This window comes from Mercurialis annua, linkage group LG5 (assembly GCF_937616625.2).
Source record: "Mercurialis annua linkage group LG5, ddMerAnnu1.2, whole genome shotgun sequence".
Classification (NCBI taxonomy): Eukaryota; Viridiplantae; Streptophyta; class Magnoliopsida; order Malpighiales; family Euphorbiaceae; genus Mercurialis; species Mercurialis annua.
The window spans coordinates 42,632,420-42,645,647 of NC_065574.1; the positions used below are offsets into that span (position 1 = coordinate 42,632,420).

Consider the following 13,228-nt stretch of genomic DNA (forward strand, 5'->3'; position numbering starts at 1 on the left):
GTCTTAATTAAATCAATTCTTACCTCCAACCATGGCCCTGCTCTTGGTGGTTCATAGATTGGCATGCCACCATTCTTACCCTAGTAAACTCACAATATTTAATTGATTGTAAATTAATGTATCAATATCAAGATATAGTTAACAATCATATATTTATATAAGGCCTAATGATACAAAAGTTTATATTACAAAAAAGTTTGGTTTTTTTATTTGGTTTGATTTTTGACATAATCGAATCAAAAAACAGTCGAATCAAATTTTAAAAATTTCGTTAGTTATAATGCAAAACGGACCAAAATAATGGAATTAGAAAACAAATAAACCGACCAAACTGACCGGTTTGTTTTTATTTGAAAAATTAATTCTTTAAATTCTCAGCTTGTTGCTCTTTAATTTTAGAAAAATAAAAAAATTCAGCTTAAGATATAAACAAAAAAATTTAAAAAAGCAAGGTGTTTTTGGATGATGTACATAACCTAAGCAACCATTTTTAAATTTCATTTTCATTCTAACTTGTTGGAGTATAAATAAAATAAAAGAAGAGATTTTGAGTGATTAAGCCGAATTTTTATAGGATCCGTTATTCAAAAGTCGAAACCAAAAAATAGTGAAATGACTTCATCTTTTTCAAAAAATTAGAATAGGCCACGTAATATAATTATGAATTTACAGAATCTGGTTTAAACAAAATCATTAATGATACAAACCTGAAGAGAAAGTATGACATCAACAGCATCGTATAACTCGATAGGTTTTATATTCTCACCGATGATTTCAGGCGGCATCATTGAGAAAAGAAGACAGAACTATGATACAAAAAAATCGTAACAAAAAAAACAACTTAAATTAATATTAATTAGTTGCATTTTAAACTAATAACTAAACAAATTAATTACCTTCATACATTCTGCAGAACTATCAGAAGCTTGCAAATTATGGTCAATATCTGCAAGAGGCCATGTACCCTTAAACACAGGACGTGACATGATGTTGTAGTCGTCTAATGGAGTTTCACATATCTAATAAATTTCAAATAATTGAGAAAATAAGGCCAAAATAAACTTAAGAAAGAAAAAACAAATTTATGCTGGTCCATACTTAAAAAGAAATATAAAAATTGGGCTAAATTATTGATTATATGCTGAGAAACAAACCAACGAGCTGTAGTTCAAATGGTATAAGCGCTAGGCAGCAACTGCCAAGGTCTTAGGTTCAAATTTTCCCACAAACGAAAAAAAATATGCTGAGAAACAATACAATAGTGTGTCCCAAAGTTTTTGCAATTGATGTCAATTATATTAATTCACAAATTTAGAAACATAGGAATTTAAACGATAAAAGTTAAATCCTTTGTATTTATTTAATTAATTTCTATGATAAACTAATTCATAATTGAAAAAACGATTATAAATAAATGGGTTAATTCTATAAAAAGTCACGATCTTTACATAAATTTTCATTTTAATTACGATTTTTAAAAATCGTCATATGAAACAATGACCTTTTTTTTTAAATCTATCACCGACTATTTTTCTGGTGAATTTTATCTTTTATTTTTTTCCAAATCTGCCGGATTACGGTGGCCACGTCATCAAAAATACACCAAAAATTAATTTAGTGATAGATTTGAAAAAAAATGAAAGGTCGTGATTTTATTTGACAACTTTTAAAAATTGTGATTAAAATGAAAATTTGTGTAAGGTTCGTGACTTTTTATGGTATTAACCATAAATAAATTGACTCAACTTTATAAGTTCACAATTATCTAAATGAATTTTCAAAGTTTATAATATTGTAATTATTATGATTTTACTAAATTTTAAATTACAAGGTTTTTTAGTTAATCCCTTAAATGTATATTATATTAAATTTTAATAGCCAAATCCTCAAAAAATATCAAACCTTTGTGATTTTTTGTCAGTTATTACCAACCTTTTAAAATTTGCAAATATAACCCGTTTTGGCAAATTATGTTTCTTTTATAGCCAAATTCAAATCAAATTAACTTTTTTGTCAACATAACATCCATGTATATAAGATTAAAGTAGATTTAATCACAATAAAATGTCAAATATTTGCATGTTGTGTCATAATAAAATGTTTAATCACAATAAAAAACCAAATAAATTCAAAAATGGGTATAAAAGGAACATAATTTGTCAAAACGTGTTATATTTGAAAATTTTAAAGATTTGGTCATAACTGACAAAAATCGTAAAGATTTGGTATTTTTTGAGAGTTTGGCCAATTTTAATTGAAAGAAAAATATATTAACAATTATAATCCGAAAAACAACTAAGTAATGTTTAGTTAATTTAGTAAATTCTGTTTAAAAATTTGCAGTAAAATGTAGTAAGGTTTCACAGATGTTATAATTTTATAATTTTAAATCTTTTACAAAATAATAATTTCAAAAACTTCATCAATTTATAATATTTTAAAAGTTTAAATCAATAAGCTTTGTAAATAAATTATTTTAATGAAAAAAGTCAAATATGTATTAAAATACTAATAAATGAGATAAAAATACATAAATAACATCTTATTTACTAGTTTGTCTAAACTTTTATAAGTTTATAAATATTTAAAAATTATTAGATTTTAATTATATTTTGTAAACTATTTAAATTTTAAAAATTCAGTTACCTATGACATTAGAACTTCCCTTCATTAGTTAAGTAGATTTTGTTTTAAAATATTTTGTAATGTTTTTCAATTTTGAACTAATTTGAAAAAAATTAATTAAAATATTGAATCATATTTTAATTTTTTGATTCAATATAATTAACATCAATCATAAAATAGAGGACCAAATAAATATAATCTTTTATTCCAGATACAACTAGCAATGCAAGCTAAATTTTGATTTAGTAAATTCGTTCTAACTTTCGGAGTCGGCAAGTGAAACATAATTAACAATCTTGGTTTATTAATCCTAAAAATAATTACCTGAGTATTCTTTATAAAATTATATCCTTTCTGAACTGTATGTCTGACTTCAGCAGCAAGATTACTAGCCAGCAGAGCTTGAAGAATCAAACTAGTATCCCATAATTGAGTTCCTAGGGGCTATAAAATTTCAAAAGAAAAGAAAGGGAGATATTAGTTTATCAAGTGCAGGGTATTAATTTTTACAGTCACTGTACTTTAACTTAGTTATAAAATGGATATAATATTTTATTTTGTTTCTTTTTTGTTATCGAGGCTATCGTTTTATTTCACTAGAAGATTACTTGCCGGAAAGTTATTTTTTAATTTCAGATTTAAATTTAAAAAGCTCATCGACTTATTAAAAATTCTATTTCAAAAACAATATTAACTTTGGTAACCGAAAAGATACAAAGTGATAACTTGGCATCGATTTCCGGCAAGTGACAACCTCAGGTGAAATGAAATGATACCTTTGGTAAACAAAAAAAAATGAAAATTAAAAAAAATTAATACCCTCAAGATGCATGAAATGCTAAATTAGTTATGAAGACTGACCATCATTTTCATTCCATCTTCTGCAATCCACATGTAATCTGGAACCCTTGCAAGATGTTTCTTAAAAGCTTCTCCATTAGGGTCTTCAACCCAGCAAGCAAGCATGTTAAATGTCTTGATCAAACCTCCTACAGTAATGTATCGACTGTTTTCGTCTTCGTAATGAATATGATCCATTGCTATTTTAACAGACTTCTCCCGTAACTTATTGAACGGCCATTTACTTGGAAATGACTCCGTAAATGTGTAAAGAATGTCCGACAATAACTTCTGCATTGAAGTCTTGGGATACAGATTATCCTCCTGCAATAATAGTCACATTGTGCTTTTTTAACTGTCTAGAAGAATTGTGCAGTAATAGTCATAATAATAGTCATAATAATCACATTGTGCAGTAATATAATGTTATATTTTATTTTTTTTCTTTTTTGAATACACCTTTAAGATTTTAAGGACGACTAAATTATACCCTTCTGAAATGAAGCGTTAATGCATATTCATAAGAGACATATAATTGAGTCAGTTTTTAAAAACTTTAAGATTTTATTAGAGATAAAAAAAAATCGAAATGATTCAAGTCCTTTTCCGAAAAAGAAAACATATTCTAAATTCACCTTTGCGCATAGATGGCGCGCCTTTTTCCAATTGATTGTGTTATAGGGTTCATTATAAATTTCATCTCTTATTTGTAAAATGAGTGGTGTGCTTGGACAAACGAATCTCTTTCCATATAGATATGACATAGGTGCGAAACTATTCCGAGAGAAGCAACTCATGTTTGCTGCAATAATTATAAAATGTTACATGTGACAATTAGAACGTTAGAATGGCAAATAGATGGACAAAATTAAATCAACAAATTGCAAACCTGGATGAGTTGGAAAACTTGCTGGAAAGAGCCAAAACTCAGGGGGCACAGGATTGTTCCCCTCCCACTCATACATTCCCAGAATCTGATACCATTACTACAACGTATGATTTCTTTTATTTAATATGATAACAGAATATATATATATATAACAAAAAAAGAAAATTTACTTACTGATAACCATATCTTTCCCCAAGAGCATATGGCAATTGCACCACCATGATCAAGAATCCACGTTCTACCTCTTTCACAAGCCATATCTTTTCCGCCATCGGGTCCTTCGCCAAGTATTCGCATACATATATAGTTGAGAACCGTACAAAACATGGTGCTCTCACCTTCTATATGAAATCCCCAACCACCATCTTCATTCTACATATATAATTAGTGCGCATAGTAAATTCAAATTCATTATCCAAGCCAAACCATACTCAAAATGTTCAGCAATTTGAAATGGCTATTGTCTCTCTAATATTTTAGATATGCGTACACTTAATTCACCTGATGGCAATAAATATAACGTAAAATTTCTTTACGATATTCTGCTGGAAATACGGAATTGAGATGTCCGGTAATATATAGACAAAAAATCTGCATTAAAGTTTAAATGTGTAAGTTACTTTATAAATTACATGAAAATCTCAAGTATATAATTCAATATTATTATGAAATTGCGTATAATTACCAAAGGTGGTGTGAAGAACAATGGACCACTTTGTTCTGCGCCCCAATGACCATCGCTCGCCTGCAAGGCAGACATAAAGTGGACGCTCCTCCGCAAAGCAGATGTTGCAGCTTCTCTTGTAATTTCTTCGTCATCTCCAATCTTGACTTTCGGAGTTATTTCTTTGAAATTTTTCTCTCTTAAAAACTGTGTTTTACATATTCAAAAACAACTCATCTATCTATCTATAACTATCTTATATGTGGGAAGGGGGGACAGGTAAAATTATCTTAATAGACTTCATTAAGGGTTATTGATATTAAAATATAGGTTAATCACTCAAAACCCCCTCACCTTTAACCCCTTTTCCAAATATACCCTGACCTAAGAATTTCTCCAATTTTACCCTAATTTGGCCTTTTATGTTTCAATTGTACCTCAAAGTATTAAATTGACCTCTTTTTACTTATAAAAAAGTTTAAAATAATCTTTTATTTTTATATTATTAATAATATTAGGGTCTAATTGAAATATAGGTTAAAAATGGAGAATTATTTTAAACCTTTTTCAAGTGAAAAGAGGTCAATTTAATGCTTTAGGGTACAACTGAAACATAAAAGGGAAAATTAGAGTAAAATTAGAAAAATTCCTATTTCGGGATATATTTGCAAAAGGGAATAAAGGTGGGGGATTTTTGAGTGATTAGGTCTAAAAGAATCGGATGGCAATATGGGGCGGGGTGGGGACGGGGAAGCCATCCCCATCCCCATCCCCGTGTCTATGGGGAATCCCCATCCCCGTCTCCATTTAATTAATGGAGATAAAATTATCCCCGTCTCCATCCCCATGGATTCCCCATTCCCATGGGGATCCCCGTTCCCCGTACAATTAAATATAATTTATAAATAATTTCATTATTTTCATAAGATATTCTAAAAAGAATTAATTACAGAAAATACTATTATCTTTTATATATTTATAACTATACAGAAACTAATAAAAAATTAAATTAAATTATTTAAAATTATAAATAACATACTAAAATTTATAATATAATATAAATATGCATAAATATAAATCGGGTCCCCATGGGGACGGGGATGGGGATCCCCATGGGGTGGGGACTATACTTCCCGTCCCTTCCCCATCCCCGTGGTTGGGGAATGATTTTCCCCCATCCCCGTATCCATGGGGGTAATTGGTGGGGATTCCCCGCCCCATTAGGAGCGGGTCCCCACGGGGAACGGGGAATCACCTCCCCATTGCCACCCCTATAAAAGATAATAAAGTTAATAGTGGTTTTATTTTAAAAACAATAATAATTAAAATTGCTAAATATACATGACCAACATTATTCATCAGTTCAAATACTTAATCAAGTAGGGCTCTAATTACGTGAACGACAGAGTTTGCTCACTATATTGCAGGGTCTTTTTCTGTATAAATTATCGGGCAAGCAGTTGGGATAGATTTGGCATGAAAATTTTCCTCCTCAAGTAAATTGGACAAGCAGCTATGAATATCATTGGTTAGGAGCTTTTTTTTGTTTTTTGTTCTTCTGGTTTTAGCTGTTTTATTATTAAATTATATGAATTCAAAAATTCTGCAGCAATGGTTTTTCTTTTGCTTTCCAAATTCTCCTTTATGTTGTCTATTTGAATACACATTAGTGCAATTTTTGTGTTTAAATAATATATTTTACTTTTTGATCGCGGCAAATCTCTTCTTACAATCTTGACAATCGATTGCTCCTCCACAGGTAACATTCTTTATATGGACAGTTATTTATATTTGTGTTCTAACATTTTTCTTTCTAACTATTTGTTTGATTGTTTATGTGATAATATTTATTGTGATTTATGTGGCCCGGAAAAAAAATAAGAATTATTTATTCTTGCCTTTTGAATTTATTACTAAATAAAAATTTACGGTGTTTACTAAATAAAGATTTTATAATTGAAGTGCTAATTAGAATAGAATTCTAACTAATTTCTTCCTTTTACGTTTAAAGAGAATAAAATTGTACAAATTGGCAAATACTTTCATTACTTGCTTTGGCTTCTTTTACGTTTTTGTAGCATAAAATTTTGCAAACAATAATTTTTTTAAATCAAACTTTTATTACTTTAATTATTACTATATGCATTCTCTTCACACAATATTTAAGATATTTTAATAAAGAAAATTTTATTTTATTTTTATGCCCTCATATAATATTAAATATAATATTTTTTTAAAAATGTTTTTAAGTTACTACTTCACTATAACAATTTGTCCGCTAAAAGATTTAATTCGTTTACTAATAAACTATTATTATTTTATTTTATTTTAGATCAAATTTAAACAATCATATGCACAAGATTTAATCCTTTAGGTAAATCATTATCTAAGTAAAATCATCATTCGAATTTATAATTTAAATAATTGTATGACTATTTATTTGCTAAATTATTATGGTTCCCTAACATATAATTACATCATACTATTATCGATATCATTCAACTAAATACAATATATAGATATGATTGATATTATCAATCAAATTACTAATGATTTAAATCAAGCAATAGGTTAAAAGGATAAATATTTAATTAATATATAAAATAAAATAATAAATAAAATAATCTTCAATTAAATATAAATACAATTGATGTTATTTAATAATTTAGAGCTAATCAAACATCAGGAAACATAAGGAAGGAAAAGACAAATATCATGTTAAAAGAATATATAAAATATATTATCAATATGATTGATATTTGTAATGGGTTAGATCTAATCAAATAATAAAAAAAGAGCAAATAAGTGTTGTGCCCGGTTGGCAACACTTATATTGCATTTAAAAAAATTATAGGTTGGATCCATTTTTTTGCAGCTAGTAGGTTGAATTAAAAAATGAGAGAATTAGCTAATTATCTAGATTAGAAAAATATTAGCATTTAGTAACTCTATAATTCTAACTTGATTTACATACCCCAAACGTGTCAACTATTTATTTTTTTACTCTGCTATTTATTTTTTATACTCCACTTATACCTAACACACTTTATTCAAAGTTTCTTCTTCTTCTTCTTCTTTTCTTCTCAGCTCATTTAAAGAGAAAAAAAAAATAACAAATCAACAATTAAATTTAAAATCTTTAGCTCATAATAATTCAAGAAATTGATTTCTCTAATTCTATCATTTTACTTTTTAAAAATTTATTGTGACTTTCAAATTTAATTTCGATCCGCTCGAATTTTTAATTCCTAATCAAATAGCTTCAAATTTCACTCCGAATTCAAATCTAACGATCATAACTTTCTTAAAAAACAAAGAAAACTGTAAATTATTAATTTATTTGTTCTCATTAAAAATCTATTAAAAACGGTTTCAAACGGTATCAAAATACAGTTTCAATTGCAGTTTCAAACCGTTTACGAAGGTTTCAAACAGTCTAAAACAGTTTCTAAAAAACGCTTTCGAACAGTCTAAAAATAACAGTTTCAAAAAACAGTTTCAAACCGTTTACAAAGGTTTCGAACAGTATAAAATAGTTGCAAACCGTTTACAAAGGTCTCAAACAGTTTCTAAAAATACTTTCAAATAGTTTAAAAAAATAACAGTTTCAAACAGTATAAAACAGTTTCAAACCGTTTATATAAAAAATAATAGTTTCAAACAGTTTCAAAAAAACAGTTTCAAACAGTATAAAACAGTTGCAAACCGTTTACAAAAGTCTCTAACAATCTAAAATAGTTTCTAAAAAATACTTTCAAACACTTAAAAAAATAACAGTTTGAAACAGTTTCGAACAATATAAAACAGTTTCAAACCGTTTACAAAAATTTCGAAGAGTATAAAACAGTTTTGAAAAAACAGTTTCAAACGATTTCTAAAATTAATTTTAAACATTTGAAAACCAGGTCAAAACATCACCAATGAAGAAAATTACGTTTTTTTCAAAAAAAAGTTGTAAAAAATTACAGATAACAATGATCTAATAATTTAAAACAACATAGAAAGAAAGAAGTAGAAGAAGAAAAAGAAGAAGAAGAAGAAGTACTTTATCATCTATCATCCATCATATTATCTCTTAAACTCTTCTTTTTATTCAAATTTCTTTGTCTTACAGTTCATTTATATAGTGTGGAAAATAGAAAAAGCAGAAAACGAAAAAAACGAAGAAAAAAAAAGTTGCAGAGAAAAGAAGAAGAAGAAGAAGAACAAAGAAAAGAGAAGAAAAGAAAAAAAAAGAGAGAAAAAAGGAGAGAGAAAGAAAAAAACGAAAAAAAAAGGAAAAGGAAGAGAGGAAAAGGAGAGAGAGAGGAAAAAAGGAAGAATGAGATATGCATGTGTTTAAAAGAAGGAGAGTAAAAATACAAATAAGTTATTTTGCTAATTGAGAGTACAACTAAAAATAATAGAAAAATAGAGTATAAAAATAAATTTTTGAAATTGAGGTATTTAAAACAAATAAGTTAGAAAAAGGAGTTTTTTTGTACAAATTCCTCTTAAAAAATGATTATCTCTATTAACTTTTGCTAATATCTAATATAATGTAATGCTATTTTTGATAAAAAAAAAATAGAAAAAGAGAATGAAATATTTGACCAATATATACAATAAATATTATATATGCATATTTATGGTAACATATTATTAAAATAAATATGTCAGGTTTAGGGTTGCGAGCCAGTTTTGTACTGGTTCTGTATTTGATTGGTTTCAGACTGGATTTTACCAGATAGTTCGGTAGGTATCGAGCCTGGGAATGGCTATCTCTACCAGTACCCATTCTAATGTGCATATATATTCTTGTTTTTTTTAAATAATTAAAGAGTTGGAAACGCTTGTGCGAGGATTTAAGTTCATAACATTGATCGTACTGTTCAATGCTTGTGCCATTTAAGGTAGAGCTCGTCGATACATATATATTCTTGTTAGTCGATCCAATTGATGTATAAATAAATAATTTATTCTATTAATGTTTAAATAAAAGGATTGATGTATAAATAAATAATTTATTCTATTAATGTTTAAATAAAAGGATTGATGTATAAATAAATAATTTATTCTATTAATGTTTAAATAAAAGGATTCTTCCAAACCGCGAGATGGCCGGCTGGATATTATATTTCCTTCTTTTGGACAGTAATGATGGCAGTAGTTGGAATTTTAACATTTACCTGATAGTTTTATCTTAGATATGGTAATAAATGTGTCGGATCATTATTTTTAAATTTTTTAGTTTAATGTATTTTTAAAATTATCCAAAAAATTACAAAAGTACCGAGAACTTTTTCGAAATTTCTTGAACTACTCGAATTGTTTTTTTATAAAAATATCAAAAATATACACTTAAAAAAACACTGCAACATATATAAAAGGCTTAATGGCAAAAAAAAAAACTCAAACCTTTACAACTTGTTGCAATTATATCCAAACCTTTTAATTTTTGCAATAATATCCAAATTGCATTATTTTGTTGCAATAATATCCCAATTGCACTTTTTATGTGATTTTTTAAATTTTTTGCTATTTTTTCTGGGACTTTTACTATATTATCATACATCAAAACATAATACTCCCTCCGTTCTTTTTTAGTTGTCCATTTAGCAAAACATATTTGTCTCTAATTAGTTGTCTATTTAGAATTTCAATGTGTTTTTAGCTATTATCTTCCAAATTTACCCATCCCTAATAAATGACTATATGGTTTAATTTAAAAAGCATTTATTAACTAATAGGGCTATATTAGTATTCCTCTTTATAAGTGAAGACAAAAGGAGCACTATCTTGGTATGCGCAATATTGGCTAAATGGACAACTAAAAAAGAACGGAGGTAGTAATAACCTAATATCTTAATTGAAAACAACAAGTTTAGCCATCAATTTGACTATTATTGCTACAAAAAATGCAATTTGGATATTATTGCAAAAAAAAAAAATGCAATTTGGATATTATTGCAAAAATTAAAAGGTTTGGATATAATTGTAACAAGTCGTAAAAGTTTAGGTTTTTTTTACCATTAGGCCTATATAAAAACACCTAAAGACACCAATAACCACCTAAAACATATCAATTAAACACCTAGAATGCATTGAAAAAAAAACACTAAAAACACCGAAAAAACTCAAAAGAAAATAGAAAATAAAACACTTAAAATACACTAAAAAGACTCATAAAAACACTCATACATAAAAAGCCAAAAGTCCGCATAGCATGTGTTGACCGCGATGTTAACCACTATTACCTGCGGCCGGCCGACATATTTCCGGCCAAATTCGGGTGATTTGATTTTTTTTTGTGAAACTGCAGCAGTCGTTTCCGGTGTTTTTAGGTATTTTTTTCAAAAAAAAATATTTTTATAAATACAATTTTTTAAAAAAAGGTTAAAAGTGTAATTGTTTTCAAGTATTAATGTAATTTTGAAAATATTTTTATAAGTAAGTTTAGAAAGATAGTTTATATGGTAATTTTCTCGTAAATTAGTGCGCTTAATATTTTAAGTTAATATGTGTCGAAATTATTAGTTTATAAACATGTTAAGAGTTAAAACTCTCTAAAATTCTTACCTTACGAGCTCACATATGTCGAAATTATTAGTTTATAAACATGTTAAGAGTTAAAACTCTCTAAAATTCTTACCTTACGAGCTCACATATGTCGAAATTATTAGTTTATAAACATGTTAAGAGTTAAAACTCTCTAAAATTCTTACCTTACGAGCTCACATATGTCGAAATTATTAGTTTATAAACATGTTAAGAGTTAAAACTCTCTAAAATTCTTACCTTACGAGCTCACATATGCTCGTATATATGGTGGGATACAGTCATATTCTTTGCTATATGATCGTATACAAAATACAAGTTTAATAAAAATCAGTAACAAGCAAAGATATGGGTTGCAAATGATCATACCTAACAACACCATATGATCATATGCTGCATTTTATTCATAATACATTATGATTGTTGGAAGGCATACAATGGGAATAATTTATGACCGGATTGTACATCGTGCGTAGAGGTCCATTTGATGAACAAAACAAGAAGCTTCAATGAAATTATTTTCAATTTGGACCAATAAAAGTTCAACAAATCATAGAACTATATCAAATATGGTTCTAACACATTAGAGTCGTTAGGGCAACATATAGTAAAACTCATAGTAATTTTGTAATCTAACTCTCATGTGCATCAATTTTAATAGAAAAACATTATTTTGAATATTTAAATTTTTAATTAAGTGGTGAATATGTATTTGGTCACTCCCAATCACTCTAAATTTCTTTGTTCTTCTTTAACGATACATCTATTTATCTTTTTTTTTTAAAAAGCCCATCCGGTTTTCAAGACTTCGCCCTGACTAATCCGGATCCGACCCGCGTCGCGCACCTGGCATGGTGGGGGAGTCTTTCACTGGAAATTTTCTGCATTCACAAGACTCGAACCCGAGACCTTGCTTAAGCGATATCAAGGCGCTTAGCACTTGAACCAACCCCCATATCTTATTGATCCCGAAGAATATATATTTTCTATTATATCGAATTAATTTTATTAAATACAAAAATTCTGCTGAGAATAAAAGAGAACTCAAAGAGTTTGGATGAACCTGAAATTGGCAAAGAAGATCAGAGGAAGGCTTGACTTGAAAGCGATTTTTCCAGAAATTATGGCGAGCTTCTTCAACTTGAGCTAGCTCGTCAGGAGTACCAGCATGAGGATCAAACTCCCATGTTTGCCTTCCTAAAAAATTGTTGATGCCGTAAATGTAAGGATCATTCCCTTTTTCTGATATCTTAAGCTTCCACATTTTCTCTATCTCTTAAGGCTTTACATCTCTACATTTACATACATTATATATTCATGTTAATGCTACAAATGGGGGTACAGTCTCTTCAAGGGGCTTTGTTTATTGTTTTTTTATTTTTTTATCCAGGCAATTAATTTTTTTAATTATTTTATTTTTTTAAAGCTGGCATGTGATTATGTGCCCCCCATTAAAATGTTACAATAAATGGGACAAACGTCCCTTCAAGTGGCTATATTTATTACTCCCTCCGTCCCACTTAAGAAGGGACATATCCCTTTTACACATAGATTAAGAAAATAATAATTACTCTTGGCTTTTCTTATTTTACCCCTATTAATTATTGTCTTGTAGTTTGTGTGTAGAGTATTAGCTTTAATTATAGAAAGAGAAAATGAGGGTATAAGAGAGA

General features: G+C 28.0%; 1 protein-coding gene across 2 annotated transcripts in view; it reads right to left on the bottom strand.

Moving 5' to 3' along the window:
- LOC126681312 (lupeol synthase-like) overlaps positions 1 to 12,924 on the bottom strand; it is a 37,626-nt gene extending 24,702 nt beyond the window's left edge. For both annotated transcript variants that reach the window (XM_050376848.1, XM_050376838.1), the window contains exons 1-11: positions 12,619 to 12,924; positions 5,040 to 5,225; positions 4,856 to 4,945; positions 4,529 to 4,726; positions 4,355 to 4,439; positions 4,101 to 4,267; positions 3,487 to 3,789; positions 2,950 to 3,069; positions 897 to 1,019; positions 708 to 806; positions 24 to 80 (exon numbers count right to left, since the gene is read on the bottom strand). In XM_050376848.1, coding sequence (XP_050232805.1) covers positions 24 to 80; positions 708 to 806; positions 897 to 1,019; positions 2,950 to 3,069; positions 3,487 to 3,789; positions 4,101 to 4,267; positions 4,355 to 4,439; positions 4,529 to 4,726; positions 4,856 to 4,945; positions 5,040 to 5,225; positions 12,619 to 12,819 — 1,629 coding nt within the window. In that variant the 5' untranslated portion in view covers positions 12,820 to 12,924. The remainder of the gene's footprint in view (positions 1 to 23; positions 81 to 707; positions 807 to 896; positions 1,020 to 2,949; positions 3,070 to 3,486; positions 3,790 to 4,100; positions 4,268 to 4,354; positions 4,440 to 4,528; positions 4,727 to 4,855; positions 4,946 to 5,039; positions 5,226 to 12,618) is intronic.
- Positions 12,925 to 13,228: the final 304 nt, after the last annotated feature.